Source organism: Corvus kubaryi, unplaced genomic scaffold (assembly GCF_017639235.1).
Source record: "Corvus kubaryi isolate FWS band 111438036 unplaced genomic scaffold, C.kubaryi_AGA036_p1.0 128, whole genome shotgun sequence".
Lineage (NCBI taxonomy): Eukaryota > Metazoa > Chordata > Aves > Passeriformes > Corvidae > Corvus > Corvus kubaryi.
Window position 1 is genome coordinate 954,778 of NW_024580663.1, and position 23,858 is coordinate 978,635.

General features: G+C 51.8%; 1 protein-coding gene across 1 annotated transcript; it reads right to left on the reverse strand.

The window, feature by feature from the left end:
- Nucleotides 1-385: 385 nt before the first annotated feature.
- On the reverse strand, nucleotides 386-23,182 carry ETF1 (eukaryotic translation termination factor 1). Its single transcript, XM_042024640.1, has 10 exons — nucleotides 23,018-23,182; nucleotides 12,139-12,314; nucleotides 11,251-11,390; nucleotides 7,843-7,981; nucleotides 6,768-6,958; nucleotides 6,175-6,304; nucleotides 5,667-5,822; nucleotides 5,059-5,123; nucleotides 3,774-3,921; nucleotides 386-2,439 (listed from the first exon to the last, which is right to left on the reverse strand). Exons 1-10 carry the CDS (start codon nucleotides 23,059-23,061, stop codon nucleotides 2,357-2,359), a joined length of 1,272 nt encoding a protein of 423 aa, XP_041880574.1. The 5' UTR covers nucleotides 23,062-23,182; the 3' UTR covers nucleotides 386-2,356.
- Nucleotides 23,183-23,858: the final 676 nt, after the last annotated feature.

Genomic DNA, 23,858 nt, shown 5'->3' on the forward strand with positions numbered 1-23,858 from the left:
CCAGCAGAGCCCGACCCCCCCGGCTGCCCCCTCCTGTCAGGGACTTGTGCAGAGCCACAAGGTCCCCCCTGAGCCTCCTTTGCTCCAGCCTGAGCCCCTTTCCAGCTCCCTCAGCCGCTCCTGGGGCTGCAGCCCCTTCCCAGCTCCATTCCCTGCCCTGGACACGCTCCAGTGCCTCGGTGTTCTTGTTGCAGTGAGGGGCCAGAACTGGACACAGGATTTGAGGTGGGGCCTCAGCAGGGCCAGCACAGGGGGAAACACATCCAGAAACACAAACCAAGCTGCAAAAGAGCTGCCTCCAACCTCCAGCCCTGAAGCTGGCACCGAGCTGAGAGCAAAAAGCTGGAGTTTCCTGGACTAAAGAAAACAAAGCAGGAGTCTGTACTATATTCTTAAATATGGTTTAATACTCTTCTCCATTTCTGTACATCACAACACCAAGATATCACTGCTTGGGATCTCTCTGCAGAGGCTATATAGTATGCGAAGGCCGGGATCTCCCACCCCCGTTGAGTGTGTTTGCATGTGTAAGTGTAATACATATCAGTATATATTGATATACACATCAATATATAATGCAATATATATCACTGAAGAGAACACATTGATTAAAGAAATACAAAAATTTGGCATCATTTCCAAACTTAAATAGTAAAAATAAAAACTACAAAAAGGAGCTGCATACCCTAATGTATCATGTGAAACAACAAGCAGTATATTCAAAAATGTAAATTTACATCCAATTTTTGTGGTCTTGTCATGTCACATTAGACCCATTTACAATGGCAAAATCCAGAACATACTGCTGTGAGGGCCAGGGCTGTGCTCAGCCCTGAGCAGACCCAGCCCCACCTCCCGGGAGAGATTCCAGCTTGGATGTGAGGACGGCAGCAAAGCCGCCGGCCAGGTTAGGGACCAGGGGGACAAATGGTATTGCTCACAAGGACAGGAATTTTGGACCTCAAACAACAGTGTGGCAGAAATTTGAAGAGAAGCTCCCTCTGTTCAAGTGAACCAGGACAAGAGGCAAAGGTTTGCAGCTGGAACAGGAGCTGCTCCTGAGGGAAGCACCAGGAGCGACGCTGGGAGAGCCCCCAGGGAGGGAGCAGGACCTGAGCAGGACTGGAGCTGTGCCACTGCTCCCCTCGGGGCAGGACCTGGCCTGGTGCCACTGCCCCCTGGCCTGCACGGCCCCCTGACCCCCAGAGTGTCACCAGCAGGCTGGACACGCCCCAAGGATGAGCTCCCTGGCTCTATGGATGGAACAGGCAGGACACAAAGCCTCGGCAGTCTGGGATGGCCCAGAGGTGATCCTTTACCCCTGGAAGGGCACATCCCCACAGGACAGACACTGCTCAGTGCTGGGAGCTGGGTGTTCCCAGGGGCTGTGCCAGTGCTCCACAGATCAGAATCAAATATTCCACACTCCCAGCACTAATTCAGCCTTCACTCCACTGACTCAGTATTCCTGTCAAACACCCACTTCCATTAAAGACCTGTGGGCTCAAATTCACATAATCAAGGAAACCTTACGCAGTCCTAAAGCAAAAAGAAAAACTTACTGAGGAACAAAAAGCCAAGTGTACCTTACTTCACTGAAATCTCATGTTTATTTTTGTCAAGACTGAAAAAAAAAAATAAATTCCTGAAGGCTGCACTGCTCAAATCCAAATTAAGCCCAAGACTCCAGCAGCATTTTCTCATTGCAATCCATGAAGTGCATTTCCTAGTTTGTAAGAGCAGTGTTTCTGCAAATAGATTAAAGCACGTTTGGCTGGTGAGCCTCCCCAAACCATCAGAATTTTGCAAGCCACATGTAATGAACCAGCACTCAGGTCAGTGCCTCCTCAAGCTTTTGAAGAGAATTATGGCTCCAACCTCGTTCCATTTCTTCTGCAGGCTAAGCTGAGAATGCCATGTAAATGGGTCACGGCGCTGCCAAATGCAGCAATTGATTTCCCCAATCAAAGTATAAAGAGACAAACCAGTAGGATCTTACTTCTATTAATTTTGGAAGGAAGAGGTTTACAGCAGTTAATGTATCATGAAGGTTAAAAAAATCATTTCCATAAAATACAAGAGCAACCAATTTCACCATTGAGTAAAAGTAAAAACTGGGATTCTTGTTAAATTAGTCCGAAGTGGCATATAGGAACTTAGTAGTTTGCTGCTGTACTGACACTATGACAAATCAAAGTGTAGGGTTTTGCTTTCTTAAATCCAAATGCTCGTGGATCAAGTTCTGGAAATGTTCCAATTCTAAGGCAGGGATCTGTTGTGTTTTCCACCATGAGTTTGCTCCTTGGGTTGGATGCTGGAGGGGCGAGGCACGTGTTGCCGGACCCAGCTCGACTACCTAGTAGTCATCAAGGTCAAAAAATTCATCGTCTCCTCCTTGGTATTCCATGCCCTGGAAGTCCACTCGGTACCGCAAGATACCTGCCAAAGAAACAGCCTTTAGCCTCCCCAGCATTCCCACAGGCACTGAGCAGCCTCCCCAGCCCTGCACGTCCAGAGCTTCCCCGCCGTGCCCACGCTGAGGCCTGGCAGCAGGCAGGAGCTGGAGTGAGAAATGCCACGGGGAATTATTGCCCAAAGGCAGCAACACCCACCTGCCCAGCCAGGCCAGCTTCCTCCTGGAAAAGCTGAGCCTGCTCTAGGGCTGCATCTCCAAAAAGCACCAGTAGCAGGTCACTGGTCCCAGTGTCACTGCTCAGACCAAGGCCTGGCAGTTAAACCCAGGGGGCAGCTGGCACTGCAGACACTTTCACAATGGAGTAAAAGCAGGATTTAGGGGCTGTTTTCCCACCCCAAACACCAACCCAGGGTTCCGGAAATCCTGTATCCCTGGAATCATTTACTGAGGTGAAGGAGATTTTCAAGGATACTTCCTTTCCAGCCTACAGAGCATGGGAGCAAAGAGGATCCCACCATGCAAAGAGGCTGGATCTGGCTGCAAATGAGAGACTCCTGGAATTACAAACCCCGAAAACTTAGAAATCTATTGCTCCTTATGGAGCCAAACAATCCAAGCTTGTTTCTTCCCAGCTGGTGTTCTCTGGGCCCTAGAAATTCCTCTTTACAGTGCACTCACCCCTGGTTCACGCTCATCAAAGCTGAGCGCAGCCAGTGGCACAGCTCTGTCCTGCAATCCCTGCCTGGGCAGGACAGGGCACTGCAGGTTTGGCTCTACCTGCCCAGGATTTGTAAGACTGGCACAGGAGCCACCTGCACCTCTGCCAGGCGTGGCTGATGTCAGTGAGCTCCAGAGAAGGACTGCCTTTCAGAGGCCTCACTGCTCCAGAGGCTGGACTAAAAATACTTTTCTTTGGAAAGAAGCAGAAGATCAGGGAGCAAAGTACAGGGAAGCTCTGAGAGATGAGCAACAGCTCCAAGTGCTGCAGGAACAGGGCCGAGGGTGGTCAGAGCCCCATCTCTGACAGGGCAGGGCAGCGGCTGCCACCAAACCACTGTGCAGAGACAGAGCCAGGCAGCTCAGGGCCCTCCTGAGCTCCAGCAGCTGGACAGGGGGACAAGCCCATCCCTGAGCACTGCAGAGGACACAGGGATCGAGGAGCACAGCTGGAAAGCAACAGGGCCCAACATGGGCCATCATCCTGCAGGACAGGGAATGAATCTACCCTGGTGAAGACAATTGGTTCTGGAACTGGTTCCATGACTAACTGGAATAAGGTTAATCCCACTCATGTTGGCACCAGATTATCAAACCAACCACTAAAAAAAAAAAAACACATTTTCCTCTTGCAGTTTACCTCCAATTCCTCCAAATCCTTTCACAAATTGGGATCCTTCTTGTGATTTGTCTGTGACAATTTCCAATGTTGCTCCAAATTTCTTGTAGTTGTTTGCAAACCACTCCAGGAGGGGCATACTTTCTATGAGTTCATGTTCCTGCCCAGTCTGTGGAGACATTGGAAGGGAGAAATAAATAATAAAACTTGTTACAGTCACTGTGTGTTCAGTACTGAGAAAACCCCCCCAAAGCTGGCTCCGTGGCTTTGTCAGCCCTAGCAGGGACAGCAGCCCCCACGCTCCACAGGAACCTTCCTGGTGGAAGCGTTCTTGACTCAACTGTACCAGGCAAGGGCTGGCACAGCCACAAGGCTCCTGGTGCTACAGAATTAATCACTGACAGTGTTTTGGGCCTCCAATATGGAATTTAGTGCAGAAGCAGGAGAAAAAACTGCCTTGATTCTTCTGCTCCAGGGTCACCTCACACTAGGTCTCAGTTTCACTGCTCATTCAGACTTGCTCTGCACCCTGCAGGGATTCCAGCCCCACTCGTCCAGCAGGCCCTGCTCTCAGGCAGGAGCACCGATCCATGCAAGCACAGAGCCAAAAGGCACCGTGTTCTAAGCAGAAGGTGAAGTGATTGTTGTGAAATAGAAATGCATCAGTGCAGGTAACACTGCAAACCCTCCATGCACAGCAGGGACTGCCAATCCCCCTCCAGGAGGGAAGGCAGCTGGAAACGGCCCCCACACAACCCATGGGGGACAGATGCCCACGCTTTTGGCAAGGGACACTTTTTTCCCAGTTTACTCTGCAAAGTAACAGAGCCCTGGTCCACGAGGGCTGTTTGACCTGCACAGGCAGGGAACTCAGGCAGCAAATGACAGTTCCACATGTCAAATACATCCCAAAGCAAACATCCCCTTGGCACCTGATCCATGTCACCACTTCTGACCTCGCAGTGGTCCTGCACAACCAAATCAGTGCCCCATGAGCAGGGAGCAATGGTTCAGGGCCTCAGCCTGCACAGTGGCTACCAAACCCCTGTAGGTGATGCTTTGGTGGTGGCCAAAGACCCCACACTGCCCATTTACACAACCTTGGGATTGGCAGCAGGGAAGACTGGAGGAAAGCAGGTGTCGGATCCAGGGGTCACACAGGAGGAGCCACAGGCTACCAGCCTGAGGTGTCACTGAGGGCCAGAAGGTCCCTGTGCTCAGGTGCTTGGGACAAACTAAGCCCAGGTGTCCAGAGCTCTGCACCAACACACTGAGAACAAAGCCAGAAGCCCCAAAGCTGAAATACCTCCTTATCTGTGAAGTGGGATTTGTCCTTCTCTTGCTCTGGTGTCAAATACAGGATCTTCTCCTCTGAGAAGGGAGAAAAAAATAATAGTATTAGTTTGGATAAGGCTACAAGATGCAGTTTTAAGACAGCAGGAGACTGAGCACAGCCAGCAACAGAGGGTCTGGGCACTGCCACTGCCTTCCCTCCTCTCTGAAGCTCTGTGGGCAACCCAACAGGGCACAGCAGCAGAGAGCAGCTGCAGAGCCACCACAGAGAGGGACAGGTCCTGCTGCAGGCACAGGGGCTGTCTGTAGGCAGAGGTATTGTGTTTGTGGCCACAACGTCACCTCAGTCTCCCCTCTGGCACCACACTGACACAGCTGAAGCAGGATCCAGGCTGGCCCTGTGCCCAAGTGCCCCCTGGCACTGCAGTTCCCTCTGTGCACTGGAACCCTGCTCGTTCCAGCTTTTCCCCCACAGGGGCTGGGAAGCTGCAGGTCAGGATCTAGCTGCAGAACACTCCTGTGATCAGACCCCCTCAGGGAGCTCCTCCAGCAAACCCATCCCAGTGAGGCACCTCAGGTGTTCAACCCTGAGACCTTTCAGTGTCCCAGAGCACCACGTACCCTCCGTGCCTTGGCAGTGCAGGACGTATCTCATGATATCCAGGTTTTCATAGACTATCAGGATCTCTACTGCTCCCATTTCCAAAGCTTTTAGTGTATCTTCCACACCAAAGCAGTACTTCCCCGTGTCCTGGCTGATCTCGTCGAAGTATCGTCCTGCAGGGCACAGAGAGCCTGCCATGAGCACTCAGCACAGCACCCACACTTCAAACAAGCTTCATCTGAATGCAAGCAACTGGGAGAAGCAGCTGCCACCAGAAGGCCTGGAGCTAAGGTGTTCTCTGATGGAGGGACAGAGAAAGTCCAAGAAGTCTGGTGGGGAAAAAGACACCAACCAAACCCCCGCCACCAGCACCTGAGGTGTCCAGGTGACAAAAAGAACCTCACACTCTCAGCCAGGATGGCAGGGCTGGGGCAGCACCAGGGCTCTGCCAGGAGGGTAAGAGCAAGACCAGCACACTCAGTGCCACACGCCTGGCTCGGGAGGAGGCTGCAGGGCATCACGTACCTATTAGTTTTTTCTCTTGGATGAATTTCACATTGGAGAGGACCTCAGTTGACAACTCAATTGCTTGATTGAAGCCATTTTCTCCTCCATATGAAATGTCAACTAGTTTGAGCACTTTGGATTGCAACCGCTGAACAAGAGAAGGAGGAGACATGAAAACATAAATCCACTCCAGAGCAGGGCTGTCAGACTCCTCACCCTGCCATGGGGTCACTGCACTCATTACTGCACTTCACCTGAGGCAGAGGGACCTCTGAATGCACTGTATTGAACCACAGATTAGCTTTACTGGAGTTTAATTGCAGTAAAGCTTCTGCTTTAGATTTGGGAACACAAAGAATGGGAACACCAGTTCCAAACCAGGGAGGACAGATTTCTTATTAGCCCTGTTTTAAGAAAAGGAGTTCTCAGCTCCTTGCAGGAGGTATTAGGAAAGGGAGACCTCTTTGGACACATCACATTTTTAATCAAATCTCTTGGGACACCAGAGTCACATTCCTCTTGAGGAGCATCTCATATCAGAGCTCCTGCTACAATCACCACGTCACCACTGACACTTAAACACTTGGGTATGCTCAGGAAAGGCCACTCACCTGATCAAACATGTCAGATTGACTTAATTCAGTTTTGAAGTCAGCTGATCCAGCTAGGACGAGCCCAGCCACGTTGACCTTGTCCCCGGAGATGAAGAGCTGCACGGCTGTCTCGGCCACCTTCCGCACGTAGTTGTGCCGCTTCTCCATGCGCAGGCGGGCGAAGCGCAGGGCAGACTGACCTCCTCTGCCTGCAGGGGGGATGGGGCAGCCATGGGGAACCCACTGCATCCCAGGAGCATCCTTAGGACACAGCTGGCCCGGAATAACCAAAGCCAAGAGCAGCTGCAGCCTCCTGAATTACGTTTGCCACGAGCCCAGGCAGGGGCTCTCATGGAACACTCAGGGAATAAAGAGGGTTCATTTCCACCAGATTTTTCTCCACAGAGGAAAATGTTTCTTTTCTTGCTATAAAGACTCACAACTCTGCAGAAATTGAACATCTGAGCACATTCTCTCTCCTGCACCTTCATTAGAAGCCATCTCTTTGTACACTGCCTCAAACACTGCTGACGCAGCGCGGCCCAGCAGTCTCTGCTGCACAACCTCACTGCGGGCAGTTTTTATTTCATTTTGTCCCATCCACTCTACAAAGGACAGTAGGCCAGGAGTAACCAGCAGACAATTTGCTGAACTCATCAGTGGCTGGCTACAACACAGCACCACAGAGTGGAACTCGAATTTTCCTTGCTCCATTAGGCCCTGTGCTTCCTGCGGAGAGCAGCTCGCTCCTCCTCGCTGTGGTGTGCACACACCACCAGCACATCAAACCTGAACGACTCCATCGAGTGGGATTACTACTTGTGCTACTAATATTTAGTTAGAACTGTCCCAAAACCAAATAAAGGGTCAAATGCAGCAAGAAATAAAAAGTGCCACTTCTAAAATCAACTGCATATCACTGTGATTCATTAATTCTGACAGAAGGCTCAGACTGGAGGCTTTGCTGTCAGATTCCAAGGGAGCACAGACTTGAGCAGAGCTAAACCCCCACAGGCCAAGTTCCCCACTTCCACCCTCCCATCCCACCCCAGGACAGGCTGCTGCACTCAGCAGAGACAGGCTAGTGTGTTACCATGCTTCTTTGGAAGATCCACAGTGAATTTGTGCAGCACTTCTCGCGTGTTTCCTTGGAGAGTTCCGAAGAGTGCCCCACTCCCATCTATTACAATAAAGCCAAACTTGCTGTCGTCGGAGAGCAGTGCCGTGAGGGCCTGGAACAGAGAGTGAGGCTGTCAGGGTGGGGCATGGCTCACACAGGGCACCAGAGACAGCACAGCTCCAGCAGTCTCAGCTCACAGCTATTGTTTTATAAATGAACTAGAGGAAAAGCAGCACACTCAGGAGTTGTAACTATTCCAGATCACTACAGAATCCCACAGTTGTTTGGGTGGGAAAGGACCCTAAAGCTCATCCCATTCCACTCCCTGGCTATGGGCAGGGACACCTTCCACCATCCCAGGGTGCTCCAAGCCCCAATGTCCAACCTGGCCTTGGACACTTCCAGGGATCCAGGGGCAGCCCCAGCTGCTCTGGGCACCCTGTGCCAGGGCCTGCCCACCCTCCCAGGGAACAATTTCTTCCCTACATAATCCCATCCCACACGACACTGTCAAGAGCACAAAGGAAACCCAAGTTTGATTCTGATCACGACTTCCCAGCTTTGCCAGGTCCCCACCTGAGGTCATGGGCAGGTGTGACAGCAAAACCCCAGAGAAGGGCTCTGGAGAGTGTGAAGTGAAATGGATCCCACCTCTCTGAGGCGGCCTCTCCGCTCTGGCTGGCACAGCTGGAGGATGATTCTGGCATTCCAGACAGGAAAGGAGAACTAGCTCAGTTCACTGTCAGTTCAGTTTTGTACTCCAAAGCACTGACACAGCCTCCCTACCACAACCACTGGTCTGCTGCACCCGCTGACTTCAAGTCCCACAGGCAGAATGATGAAATAAATCTACAGTGCCTGTGGCAAATTCAGCCTTACAGAGCACAAGTAGCAGCAGCAATAATTGTTCTGTGCATAACTGGCTGTGGAGAAGATAGCCAGAACATTTGCTGCAAAATGAAGTTATCCTTCAATTTTCCTCCCTTTAGAGAAGGCATACAGTCATTTAAGCTGACCAACCAAAGCACTGAGCAGTATCAAGGCTTTTGAGTTGATTTTGCCCAAGCTCCTGCCCAGCCCTGGGGCATCCACAAGCACCCAAACTCGACACTCCTTTCTCGAGGCAATCTCTCAGCTGCTGTTCCCCCAAGGGCTGTCTGAGTGGGCAGAGACATCCAGCACACACACACATTCCTGCTCGCTTACACATGCCCAAAAAAGCAATAGCCAGAATCCTTTCTGGCTGGCAAAACCACATCAGTAGGATGGGGAACTTGTCAAAACTCCAGATTGCTTGAAGTCACCAGTTTAACACTGAAAGTGATGGTGCTGGGTTACTGCACGGGACCTTGAGCTGCCTGCAGGGCTGTCAGCCTGATTACTGGGCTGAACTGAAAGGATAAAACCCATCAGTCATCCTCTTCCAAAATCCACACAACCCAGGCTGCAGCTCTCAAGCTTAGAAGAAACAGAGGCTAAGGTTTAATGGAATCTCCTGGCCAAAATAAATATTCTGTATTAATTCCTCAGCAGTGGGATGAATGAGAGGAGGAAGTGGCATATTACACTGCAATCTATTTAACTGGGACAGAGCCAAGCTAAACGTGTGACTGGAATGAATGCTCCAGCCAAGGTATCAAAATAAGTCACTGTAAATCCTACCCCTCAGACACACATCAGGGCTCACAGCCCCCTGGGGGAGTTACTTCAGTTTCACACAGGCCATAAAATATCTACAGGAAATCTTATCACATGCTCCTGCCAGGCAGCAGATGACTACAGCTCTGACACTCCCAATTCCCTTTATTTTAAATACAGCACCAATGATCAGTGATTCCCTCAGTGCCCCTGATCAGCTCTGTCAGCGCCTGCACTGTGTGACCTGTCCAGCACCAAGATGGGACTATTGCCTTTCTTCTGTTCCTTCAGCCTGCACTGAGCTTCCTCTCTGCAGCTTTAGCCCAAAGGTGAAGATCACCTCCCTCTCCTGCTCCTTCACACCCCCTCACTTTCCCAGGAAACCTGTGGGTGCCCCAAGCAGCTGCCCTGGCTGTCAGCTCAGCTCTACAGCCAGAGAGAGGGACAAAGCCAGAGCCCAGTGCTCACAGCCCCCAGCAGGCTGCTACAGCTCCAGCTGACCCTGCGCTGCAGGCAATCCCAAGCGAAATAACCCCACACTCCACAGACAGGGGAGTGCACAGAGCCCGTGGAGGGAGGTGCTGGCAGTGATCCCATCAGCAGGAGCAGCAATTCCCACAGACTCCACTCAGGTCACTGCCACTCTCACTGAGCAGTGCCACACAGCAGCACCAGTGGCTGTGCAGCTGCTCCTGGAACAGCCTGCTGGGCACTTCTGTGTTGAATCAGTGCCCCGAGGCAGCAGCTGCTGAGGAGACCCAACGAATCCATCTCTTGGCAGGACAGGAGGAAACTCAGCACCCTCCCACTGCCCACAGCAGCAGGGACAAACACGTCCTGGGCTTGGCATCCTGGCTCTCTACTGAATTCTCTTATTTGCCTCTTGCTTTCACTCATCTACGGACACATGGACCCAGCAGAACTCCAGACCTGTGCCTGTGCACAGGTTTTTATTCCTGGGAGGTCAAGGACGTGTTGGGATTTCATCCTTTGGGGGGAGACAGAGTAGTAGGGATGGACCTCACCTGTGCAACAAGCACACCTGTCCCTGCTGCACTCCTGCCCTCTGGAAGCCACTCATGGATCACATCTCCACAGACCCCAGCAGACAAGCAGAGCTACATCACTGGAGGGCCTGTCAAGCCCACGTCACACGGGTTGACAACAGGCAATTAAGTCTCAGGCCACACATTTATCGTGGGGAACATCACAGACGTGAGGGGCACTGCAAACATTGAGACCTCTGCACCTGCCAGAGCCAAAACAGACTCAGAGGCAACACACTGGCTGCTATAATCCACATTTCTTTAAATATGCCTCAAACCATTCATTTAACTTAATTAGATGTTGGATAAAAATAATCCCACTTCCCCCCAGACAGATTAGGCACACGCCAGTTCTCCATCCAGGCTCTCAGTTAACACATCTGATAGCCAAGACTGGCAACACTGATAGTATCTTGGCAGTATTTTAAAACCTGGCTTGGAATAAGATCTATGGGCCTCTGTGGTTAGGAACACCCTTCCTCCAGCTACAGAGAGGAGCTCCTGTCTGTGGGTCACACAAACTCAGCTGTGGGAGGAGCTGGGCAGCCTCTCAGCTCCTTCCAGCAGGCATCCCCCATCTCTGGCCGGTCCCAAGCCATCCAGTGGCCTCCCCAGGGCATGTTCCTGCTGCTCTCCAGGCTCAAGCACACCAAGGTTGTGCCCAGACCTTGGTTCCTGCAAATAGGTGAGTCCTTACCTCCGTGTGGAATTTGTTGTCACACAAATACAACGACGTATTGATTGGTTTGAAAGGTTCAAAGTCAATGTTGACTTTCTTCTCTTTTCCTTCTTCTGTCACAATTGTTCCACAGTAAACAACCAGACCATTTGGAGGTACTACAAACGACACAATGCAGGTTTAGATCACTAAGGAACGTAGCAAGCTGTACCCATCAAAAACTGACTGCCAGCCCTTGAGACTCATAGCAGAGTTGAAATTCAAGTTCCCAAACTTTTAATTTTCCCTTTTCCCCACCTCATTCCCTCTACAGTGGAAAACAAACTCATTTAGTGCACCTGCAGCAGACATGCACCTGCCTGTTAAACCCATGAGCTTGCAAGCTCACAGCACCCAGAGAAAGGCTGAGCAGCCCCTGAGGCTTTGCTGGTCCCACACAGGGATTTACAGAGTGACCATCCCAGGGAAGGCCAGGGGCTGGTGCAAAGGCAGTAACAATGAACTCTTCCAGGGCTCATCTGACATGGCCTGGGTTTGCTCCCCCCCCAAAATGATGGCAGCTGCTCATGCCATGCATAAGGCACACAGAAGTTTCTGCTTGATAGAAAATCACTGCTTTAGTGCAAATGAACTACTGCAGAATATGCAGCTCTTAAATCTGGCCACGTCTAGCAGAGTCAGCACTAAGAACAGAATCATGAGCCCACTCATTAAAGACCACCTTACTCTTCTAGTCCCAAAGTCCACCCCTGAAGTAGCCATCCAAGGGCAACATACCTGGAATATCAGTGCAAAACAGCAGCACAGGCCAACAGATTTGATTAGCAGAAAACTGCATAGTGCAGGAACTTAAGGCTGCTTCCAAGAAAGGGAAGTGTGCCAGCATCCATACAAGCTAGAAGTTACCTTTGTTATAGAGTTTCAGTCTTTGCTGTACAGATGTAATGGCTCCCAGTACTGAAAGGCGATTCACTCTTGACTTTATGTTGGAGGCAGTGCCAAACTCGTCCGCTAACATTTTTGCCACTCGCGAGATCTGGTCTTTGGGGGGAATGATCAACGAGATCATGCTGGTACCATTGCTGGGGAGGGGAAAAAAGGGATGTGAGCAGGCAGCAGAGCAACAAGCACCCTCACACCATGTTCCCTGTACACAGTTCTCTCCTCCCTCCCCCAAAGATGTTTCTTCACTGCTGCTGGTGTAATTCCCCTTCTGCTGGACAATTATGGGAGAGAAAAGACAAGAAAACAAAATAGGCTCTCTTCAGTGCTCAGCCTCTACCAAGCAAGTCCTCCAGAAGCTGCTAGTTTACTCTGGGATACTGCTCTGGGAAGAAAGAACACATGTACAGACCAAGGGCTGCGAGCAGAAGGAATGGAAGCAGCTCCCAGCAGAGATTATTTAAAACAATGCAGCCACATACTTTAAGGACATCTTAAAGCCCACTCCATTTGTTCTCAGACAGCTGGAGCACTGAGCAGCCCAAGTGCTGCCTTAACATGTTGTTTTCCTCAGATTAATACAGAAAACTGAACTGGAAGGATCCCTTTGTCACAGTGAGTCTTTTCTGCTTTCCTACTATCACTTTTCTCCCCAGAGCAGCTCATCAGCTCTGGCAGCTGCTTTAACTGAACTGTGCTAAGCACACACTGCTGCTTCACCAGCACCAACCCCAGGCACAGAGTCAGGAGATAAGACCCCACAAATCACAGAACAGGCGTAAATTAAAAGAAAATAAGTTTGATATTCGTTTTTCCTAGGGCTTTGGGGTGAGTCCTGCAGAAATCTTAATCCCTAAAGCCGCCTTGTGGTTCAAATCCATCCAAAGCCAAAAGGAAAATTGGGGAAGTTCCCATTTGCCTTCCAGCAGGTACCTCCCATTTGCCATTAAAGCATCCCAGATGTCTGAAGTGCTGCCTCTGCACTGTCTCAGATTTAACCCAGACCTCACACTTCCCGTTAGAGTAACGGCATAAAAATCAAATCCCTCATCGTATCCTCCAGCCCTCTCAAGGGCAAACCAGCTAAGCTCTGTGAAAAAGCCTCTTCTCAGGATTCTGAGTCAGAGAGCCAGCAAAGTGCTTTTCAGACACCAAACCCCAGGGTTTTGCTCTCTTACATTTCCTACGGGAGGAAGAGCCGAACCCAGCTCCTGCTTGCTGCTGTTCCAGGCTGTCACGCACCAGCGTCCTGCTCAAGTGTTTGGGCTGCAGAGGCAGCAGGGAAGTGCTTTAAAAAGCACCACTTCATTAGCCTCCTTACAAAAGTTGTGCAGCCCTCTCCCAAAGATCCTCAATCCAGGCCAAGTTGAAGCAGAGGCTGGTAGGTCAAATAAGTCCCTGACCTTAAAGACAACTAATTGGTTTTAATATCCGAGCTCCCCATCCACACCAGTCGAGAAAGTCACAAAGCGGCTCTCGCCCACGTTACTCCCAGGAGGAGCTCTGAGCCACGCTGACAGCTCTCAGGCTTCCAGGTCACCCCAGCCAAGAATACTCCATATCCCACTCAATTAAAGCAGTTAGCTACCCCAGTGAATGGCACCAGCCTTAGGGGAGAGATAATGGCTATCATTCCCAGCAGGCTCCTTTGAGGAAGAGGCTGATCAGAATGAAAGCAGCTCTTCCCCACTTTTCTGAAAGCAGCACTCCTGAATTATCCCGTCCTCTGAAAGAAGAAAGTCCTAAGACTTCCCAGAGATTAGAAAGCTCTGCCCATCACACCTAACTTCCTGCATCACCTAAGGGCATCCCAGTGTGGCACGTGGGAGGGGGACTGTTATGCCCCTTGGGCACTCCATGGCTCTCCTGCTAAGAGGAGATTTCATACAGTTTTTCCTGAATTGAGGACAGAGGGAGAAGAGCAGGGAGCGAGTCCTGTCACAAGCTGCCTGGAAGAAGAGGCTGATCCCCCCCACCTACAAACTCCTTACAGGAATTTGCAGAGAGAAAGAAGGTCCCCCCAAGCCTCCTTTTCTCCAAGCTGAGCCCCCCCAGCTGCTCCTCACAGGACTGACTGTCCAGACACCTCACCAGCTTTGTGCACAGCAAGGAGGAAGGCTGGGCATGCACTACCAAGAGCAATTCTTCAATACAAAGTCATTTGTAAAGCTCCCTTCAGTTTTCAAATGCAAGTCACCCCTCAGATGCCAGCCCTGGCCTTGTGCTGTGTTCCACTGCCCCACAAACACCGGTGCCAGCACTGAGCACCCACTGGATCCTACTGGGACCACTGGAACTGGGGATTATTTATCCTACACACAGCACCTTGCCCACCAGGCAGGGTCACAGCACTGCTCCTTCGGAACACCCCACCCCAGGGAACACAGTGGCCTTCACAAGCCCTGGTGATATATTACTGCAAACAAATTAAAAGGGTCTCTCAGAGGAAGCACTCCTGCTCATTTAAATCTCCAACTGGTTCAACACAGCACACCGCTGTGCCTGGGCAAATCCTTCAGCGAATTCCAGGCTGGATTTGTATCCAAAAGCACCTTGCCCTACCAACATCAAGTGCACCCCTTGGCTTTGGCATGCTGCACCACTGTTCACACAGCCAAAGCTATTTCAGGCTCTAACCAATTCCTGCAGAATCCAGCAAAATAGCTGGCATGCAGCTTGCCAGGGGAGCACCTCATGGCATCCAGGCTGCTGGAGGCCTCGAGCACAAGGAGGAAGCCAGCATGTCACCATGTCCCCAGGTACCCAGCACCCCAAGGGGTCACTAAACCACCAGACAACCAAAGACTGAGGCCAGCAAGACATCAGCTGAAGCAGATGGGCACCAGCACTCAGGGTGGCTGCAGAACTCCCTCACACACTGCCAACACCTTGTTATCCGACCAGGGAAGAGCAGCTTTCTGCTCTCAAAGCAAGCTTGTACCTGTATGTGACCCTAATGCAGCATGGCAGGGTCTAAAAAACCCTGTGGTGCATCTGCTAAATTCACCCCAAGGAGACAAAATGCAGCGAAGAGTTTCTAAGAAAGCTGCTGTTCAAAAACACTCAGAAAAAATAAGTTACTCTGCAGAGTAAGACAATTTCCAGGTCTCCTCTGGGTCTTTGCAGCCTCAACAAGATAAAAGGTATTTCTGCAAATCCCACCATCCCCTCTGGAGCTGAGGGTTCCAGAGTACACGTACCTGGGAATGAGGTAAGGAATTTCCCCATAACCATCCTAAGGCCTCCCAAAAGGGGGCACAACCAAGTGCTCTACCCAGACCAGGGGCACTGCTCACACTGGCAGCTCGGGGTCAAACACGCCAGGAGCTAGGTCTTCCCTGAATCACCCACAGCACTCCGGAAGGATCCAGACTACACCCCGATTTCACAGCACTGCTATGGTTTCCCCCCAGCTCAGCACACCCAAGTTCCACCAGAGCAGCTGGGAGCTGATGCTGTCAGACTGAGCTGAGCCAGGGGCTTGCAGCAGCTCCAGCCAGCTGCTGTCCCTGTTCTGGCCAAAGAGCTGCCAGTGCCACCTGAGGGCAGGATGCTCCGAGATGTTTGCTCTGGAGGGGAGCAGCACCCTGGCCCATGGCAGCAGCACAACGAGTGCCACTGCTCAGGGGACAGGGGCAGAGGAAACAATCAGGAGCATGACAAGCTCCAGCCCACACACCACAAAGAACCAAGGGGGCAGTTCAGTGCCAGCTTGGAAAGGCAGAAGGCCTGCCCTGCCTGCACTGTGGGTACTGCCAGCCCTGCGAGGAACGGACTATTAGCTCAGATTTATCACCCCCTGCCATGAGCAGCATTAGCTATCTCTAGGAGAGAAGATGAGGATCAAGGCTCCAGCTTTCCCACACCACAACAGGTGGGCTCTGGCTTTCTCCTACAGCCTGCCAGAGGGCTGTTTGACGGAAGAGGGGAAGCAAAAATAAGCACATTTCACTCTCTGGAGACAGCAAGTTCTTCAGAAAATCAAGGTTTGTGGATCGGACAGCCTTTCTATTATTAAAATTCCAATGTTACCACAGTTGGAATTTCAGACAACTGTGCCATGAAACAGCTTTCACAGACACAGAGAGACCTCAGAGCAACTGCTGACAAGTGATCACAGCGAGTGGGCAGCGCTGAATCACCACTAACCCAGTCCCAAAAAGCTGGAGGGGACAGCCGTGCCACTCTTCCTGCAAGCAGCTCCTGTCCCTGCAAGGAAAGGAGGGATCACCCAACAGCCCCTCCCTGTGCTGTGTGTGCAGACCAGGACAACCGCTGGGTCCCCTCCAGGAGCAGGGATGGCCCAGAGGATGCTGGCACCAGCTGGATCCCCGTTCCCAGCCCACGCCACGCTCAGTACCAGGAGCGGGGCCCTCTGTGGACGTGCTCTGTGCTCCAGCACGAGGGAGGCACCAGAGCAGGAGCTGAGTGCACAAAGCAGGCACTGCACCCATCTGGGATGGCTGCCACGTGCACCCCCCTGGCTGCTTTCCATGACAGCTGCCAGAGGAGCCTCCTGCTCTGGGTGACCATCTCCACCTGCAGGCCTTTGTCACCACGTTTCTACTCTCCTGCCACCAGAAGGAACAGCTGAGCAGATCTTCAGACCTTCAGCTTTCAGCTGGTACTACAAAGTGATGTAGGGGTTTTCCAAAAGGCTCCTACCACCTTACACAGCATTGTGCCACCGAAATGGGTCCTGCACTGCCCCACCCCACACACCAAACCAGCAGCACCGACCACAGCTCCCCTCCACCTGGCAGACAACCACCAGCACTGCGAGGAGGAGCAGTCAGTCAACCTGTCTCCTGCAATTTGGGCTATGTGCTGGCATGGGAGAGCACTAATTTCACAGACTGCTATATAAATAGCAGCGACTGGCCTGCCCTGTGGTATCAGAGGAGACCTGACAAACAGCAGCTGAGCCGTAGCTGTTCCACAGTGAAACATTTCACACTAACAGCACACTGTGGAATGTGGGATACAGAGGCAAGGGAGGGCAGTCATGCCCTAGGACACAAAATGGGCTTATTCTCACAGGGCAGAGCTTCATGAGCATCCTGCTCTCCCCAGGAACCAAGGGCAGCATGAGGCCTGTGTGTGACTGCCAGAGACTGGAAGGAGCACAGAGCAAACAGCTCCCACACAATCTGATCCCAGCCACATTCCACAGCTGGGAAGCTTTCTATGAAACAACTGTTGCCACACACTGCTCCGAGCCATGTTACCTTCCCAAGGTAACCTCTGCTGGTCTCCTCCATCCAGGACTCTGGATTACTGGGCAGGCACAACATATTCCAAGGAGCCCAAGCTGCCTGGACAGCCAAGGCTACCCAAGTTGTATGATGGCTAAATGAGTTCCCTGCACAGCCAGCTGCAGGACAGATGCCAGCAATATCTGTGTAACCCAAGGCAGAACTCCATCAGGCACACCCAAAGAGCTGCTTCTGAACCCACATCCACAGCGCTGCAGGCACGTGGTACTTCAGTGAAGGACTAAGTTCAGGGCACAGTCCACAAAATCAGTGATGTGAGTAAAGAATATCTGAGGGGTATTGATGCTGCATCTGAGCAGAGATGTTGAATGCAGTGCTATAGAAAGGGAGTGTCCTTTGGTACAGGCGAGTACAAAATTGCTGGTTTGGGTTCCCTTACAACAGCCAGGCCATCAGACACTCCCCACTCATCCCCGCCCTGCGTGCAAGAGCACTGACCTTGCCAGAGGGAGCTTCTACACACGCTCCTGCAACTTATGAATTATGGCTGTGAAGCAAACAGGTCACAGCTGTGCCCTTTAAAGACTTAATGTCTTTTAATAAGACAAAGCCTTCATCAAACAGAAAGTGGCTCAAGTCCACTCGAGATGCCAAATCCAGCGAGGCAACAGCAGATGCAAGAGCTGCACAACTTTTCCTGGAAAACCTGCTAGGAAAGAGCAGGGAATCTCAAGAGTCCAAGATTCCTCGGTGCTTCAGAGGCCACATCACCTGGAAGCTAAAGACTGCATTGCCTCTGAGAGTATCAGCTGAATGCTCTGCAATAAACCCAGCCAACACACCTCAACCTGACTGCTGCTTGGAGGCAACAATGTCTTGTGATGCCTCCACCAGAAACAGATGAACTCCCCCTCCTGCTCAGCCCATGGGCTCCCAGCACAGCTCGAGCAGGACACGAGTACTGCACCCCTGACAGAGCACGCAGCCCTGGGGAGCTGAGCGGGACCCGCCACAGCTCCTCTGAGGTTTCACGTGGAGCTGAGCCAAAAGCCAGGCAGAGCTTTGTACAGCACTATTTCAGCAAGAACCTCACAATCCCCCACAGGCATCCTGCATTTCACCCCAGCATGCAGCAGAACTCTGGATCAGCTCCTAAAAGGCAACATTAACACACACCATTCCTCAAAGGCTCCCACATCATCCAAAGAAGGGTATGAAATATGGAAGGGACCAGTTCCCAAGCACAAGTAAGGCAGAGATCACCTCTCTGATCCACTGACACCTCAGAAGCAGAGAAAAAGGACAAGATGGGGGCAGGGTGGTTATGAGGAGAGGATTTGCAGATTTAAGAGACCAAGCAATTCATTCTTCAGGAATCCTTTTCAGCATAAGCATTAATCGAAGCAATTGAGGCCCCCTCTCCCCTGAATTGAAGAAACACCCCAGACACCAAATTCCTCCAGCAGCCTTTAAATGCCACCTCTCCCCTGGACAAAGGAAAACCACTCAACTGCACAGCGTGAGACCGTGCAGCTATTCCACCATGGCTCACACAATGCCAGGCTCTACTGCTGTAGTCCTGCTCCAAAGCCCAAGACAGGAATCTTGTCCATCATTCTCCTGTAAAGCTGGCAGACTCGATAGAAAAAGCACTTCATGTAACCAGAACCAGCTTGAGGGCAGACATTCAGACGGTCCTGGAAAGGCATCCTGCCCTCCTACCCTCACCCACTGACCTTCTCAGAGAGGAAAGGCCTCCAGATGCCAACCAAGCTCTGAGTGCCAGCCAGGGAGAGAAGCACCCAGCCAGAACCCACCCTGGAAAACACAAGTGAGCCTCATTTCTTCAGTGCACCCCTGGCTCCAGCAGCCAGGGAGAGCTTCCCACAGGGAGGCAGCAAATGGCTGCTTCAGCAAAGGAGCAGAGGCAAGCCTGGCTGGAGTCTCAGCAGGGTCAGGCGAGGCAGTGCTTCCCGCTGAGCAGCCGCCGGCCGCCTGCCAGGAGCTGCCTCCTGAGCTCAGCTTCCCTCACTCCCAGGACACAAAGGAGGTGAGACAAGAATCAGGTCACGGACTTCTACTCCTCCACACAGCACAGTTTGGCAGCTCTCATGCGTCTGAGGGCTGCAGAGGTAGCAGGTGACAGTGAGCCCGTGGCCCCTGGGCCACCACGCACCACCTGCCCAGAGGGACACGTCAGCAGCTCCATCCCCAAACTGGGGCCAGCTCCATCCCCCCAAACTGGGGCCAGCTCTGATACTGTTGCTCAGGCCACCACCAGAACCCACATCCCGAATGAGACGTGCAGCTCCAGGAGCAGATCCCAACTTCATCCCAAGCACTGAATCAGCACAAGTGGATCCTGCGCACCCCACGGGGAAGGTGAATCAATGCCTCTCCAAAATCCTTGGATCAAAGGCAACACACCACAAAACATAATTGCATAGGCATGTTTTGAATAGGCCCTATTGGCTGCATCTGACCTCATGCAGAAAGCCCGGATGCCCAATTACTGGGAAGTGGAACAGACATTTCTGCACTTCAGACATTTGTGACTCACTGGGAGGCTCAGTTTTGCCACAGCTCCCCTGCCCTCCCTCCTCCTTCTCCAATTATTAATGCTCCAAGTTTAAAAGACTTGTTGCATTATGCTAATGGGCCATTTGGGTACAAGATGTACACTGAGGGACTGAAACAAATCCAGATTTGCTTATTAAAATGCTAATGCCCCAGAGCTACATGGGAATAGGTGGCTAACAGTGGGGAAAAGAAATCCAGTTGCCACAAAGCCAAAAAAGTCTGTCCTCTTTTGAGGTGCTCATTCCCATCTCCTACCACGTCATTCCTCAGGGGCTCATTCATTAGCTCCATGTGAATGATGATCTGTGCATGAATCACACTGCTCACTAATGATTCACACGGTTGTAGAAGAGGTACCAGGCTGCCGAACAGCCATGGGCTGTCAGACACTCGCTGCAGTTCTGATCTGGAGCCACTCTTCCAGCTCAGGTCCTCCTCAGCCACTTGCTCGTGAGCACTCTCCAAACAGCACTTCCTAACTGTTGCTGTAATTCAAAGGGAACAGGTACAGCAGGCAGGTGAGAGCCCAGGAAGTGTTTTACAACAATTAGACTGAGGCAACCAGCAGGATGTCAACAACCCTTTGGACATCTCCCTGGCTCCAGCTGTCCTCCCACGTGGCACAGCTTTCTCAGACCACCCACTCTCAGCACCACCAAAACACAAGAGACACTGCCTTTGTCCTGAGAGGTCTGATCAGCCCTGCTGACACGAAATCCACATTTGGCTTCTACCCCAGCACTGAGGACACTGGCAGCCTGAAGAGACCCAACAGTCAGAGCAGGGAAATGGTGTGGAAGCAGCTGCTGTACATCCCACGTGGTTTCCTGCCATGGTGCCCTCAGCTCTCCCTTCTGCCCTGGACTATTTCTATTCCAGCCTCTCTGCAAACACCTCCTCCTTCTCCTCACACCACCAGAAGCAAAAGGCAGTATTAACATCATAGCCTCTACCTCTCACAGAAACATGACCTCCTTTGGGAGCTCCCCCTGCCACAGGCAGCATGAGAAAGCACGACTCAGAGGAAGCAATCTGCCTTGGGTTAAGAACTGAAACCACAACCTCTTCCCTAAACACTCCATACGAGTGGCAGATCACCAAGTCAAAGCAGAAAACTCACTGTCAGTAAAGCTCAATCTCTGCAGACCCCCCTCCTCCAGCCCCTGTCCCACACCCATGTCTCACATTTCCCACTGTGTGACAGACAGCCCAGCCCAATTCCAGCTGGAGCAGGACTTTTCTATAAGAGAGGTCCACTGCAGACACCAGCTTGCAGGAGAGACCCTCAAGGCCATCCCACAACTGGCACTAGCACAACATATCAGCCCTGCATCCTAAACACCACAGCATGAGCTGGAAAGCCAAGGACCACCTTGGCATGGCTCTGCCCCTCCCAGATGGACCAGCTCATCCAGGCCTGGGGCAAGGCCTCCATCCTACCCCCCATCCTAAGGTGAAAGCTGCAGAAATAGCTCCTGTATCAACAGTTAAACTGACCCACAGCTCAGATCCGAGGCACAGCCACAATGACAAACAGATCCTGATAAAGAAGGCAGGGAAAGAGATCTGCTGCCAGCCTGGGAGCAGGGGAGGGAGCCTCTGGACCCACACATCTCTAGCAGTGCAGCCAGACGCCAGTCACAGTGCTCACAGACCTCACTGAATGCTCCTCTGGGGGTATGACACCCCTCAAGCCAAGAGAGCTGCTCTGGTACCTGCCTGGGCATGGCGGTGGTGTCACACTCACTGAAGCAAGAGCACACCCTAAATCTGCTGTGCTGTGTCCTGTATGGAGCAGGAGAATCCACACTGGAGTTAACACATCTATGCTATTGTCCCACAGTCATCCCAGCACAATTCCACCTTCAGCACCACCAGCAGAACAATCCATCCACAGGAGAGTGCTGCAGGAGCTCTGCCTAATTCAGGTGGGAAATACAGCTCCCTGAGGCAGCAGCAGAGAACCCCAGCACCATGGTTTCCAGGACTTTGCTCACAAGAAATTGGGAACAAGGCAAACTTGTACAGGACACACCTGTCACTGCCCCCAGTCATCCCCGACCACCCCCAGCAGTGGTGCTGCACAGCTCTCCCCACTGTGGTACCAACTCACAGCAAGGTGGGCTCTCAGGCCACGTCTGCAAAGGCCCACCACCCTCACAGCGGAACAGGCCAAGACTACCTCACTCCCCAGAACCACCAGGTTGTCCAAACACATCTCAGCCCTGCCAGCTGCCTGGTCCCAGAGCAGCACCATCCCAGAGCAAGGTGTGGAGAAGAGCAGCCTCCTGCTCCTGTTCCACGAGGCTGGGAAACAGCAGCAGCTTGTGGCTAATTCCAAGGCTGGGCTTTTCCATCAGGACCAGCAAGACTCTGGACAGACTGCAAGAGAACCCATCTGCAAATGATGCTTTCTGCAACACAAGCTGGGCAAATCTTTTCTGTAAGCAACAGGTGAGCTTGCCCGCCCTCAAGCAGAACTGTTTCATTTTCCAGGAACTCAAGCAGAACTGTGTCTCTCTTTGCAGGAATTCCCACGTATTTCCAGGCCTCCATCCTTCCTGGTGACTTTATTTCTCTCACTTTTTGTTTCTCCCATATATTAGATGTAAGTCTCAACACGGCAGAATCCAAACCCAGGCAGGAACTGCATCACTTTGCTTTCCCAAGGCTCTGGAGACACCAAGACTTCCCCTTCTCTTGCCATTTCTCCCTCGTCCAACTTTGAAACATTTCTTCCAGTTACAACTAGAATAAGTTACTCGCTCAGACTTCGTTTCTGCACTGGCCCTGTTTGACCCACCTTCCAGAGCACATAATTTGGAAAAATGTTCTTCCACACATCAGCCTCAGTTGTGTTTGCAGGCAGTGCCTTCAGAGACACCTCGATCTTCACCTCCTCTTTTCCTGTTCCAGTAAAATAACCAAAAAGGGCTACTGCTCCCAACAGAGCAAGCTCAGGGCAGGGGAGATGTCTCAAGAGAGCAGGCTCCTGAAGTTTTCCCATCGTAAGGGAGCTCCACATCCTGCACCAGCTGCACTCTCACCTGGGGTCTGGAAGCCCACCTGGCCACGGAGGTGGCAGTGCCATTTCCAAGCAGAGGTGTTTGCAGAAGAAAGTGTTTCTAAGAGCTGGAGAAGTTTCCAAATATGATTCGGATGTGGCATCTCAGGTCTGCTTGTTGTTGCTGGTACTTGATTTTGCCAAGCATTTACAGCTTAGATTAGCAGAAAACTCTGCCCGTAGCCCAGCTAACTATTCAGAACTGCAGAGACCAAAGGAACAAAGAGAGATTGTCAGTTTAGCACTGACACTGGAAAACTGCATGAAGCAACAGCAGAAAAGCCCCGAGAGAGAGAGAGGATAAAGGAAAAACAGAGTGGCTAATGCTGCTTCTACTTGGGCTGCTGCAGCCTCCATGGAGAAAGACACAGCTGCAGCTTCTGGGGGGCCCAGTGTTTCCCCAAATCTGTCCTACAAAACTGAACTGTGGACTGAAAGCAGAATGAATCCCTCAGTAGGAGGGAAGCAGAGATGTCTGATGAAAGTCTGAGCACTCCAAGCTCTCAGAGATGAATGGCGAGGTTAAACTTCTGACAAGGCCACAGCTGGCTCATGAGCAGCCTTTTACTCCCATCTTCTGGCCACAAAGGTTAATTGCCTGCAGCGCTGAACTGAGCCCCTCTGCTCCTCCTCACACCCTGTGCAGAGCCCAGCTACCGCCCTTCACCTCACCAAATCAGAAACACCAACTCAGCCACCCTGCACAGGATCACACAGCTTGCAACTCAACTTTGGAAGAGCTGGGAGGAGGTAACTTCTTGTTTAGGAAGTAAGACACAGATAACAGCTCCTTCTAGTCCCTGTCAGCAGAGACAGGGTATTGA

Coding starts and splice junctions, on each gene's coding strand:
- ETF1 (XM_042024640.1), bottom strand. CDS start 23,061: ATGGCACTGCCACCTCCGTGGCCAGGTGGGCTTCCAGACCCCAG. Junction 6,959..7,842: donor GGATCTTCCAAAGAAGCATG/GTAACACACTAG, acceptor TCCCCCCTGCAG/GCAGAGGAGGTCAGTCTGCC. Junction 6,305..6,767: donor AATCTGACATGTTTGATCAG/GTGAGTGGCCTT, acceptor TCTCTTGTTCAG/CGGTTGCAATCCAAAGTGCT.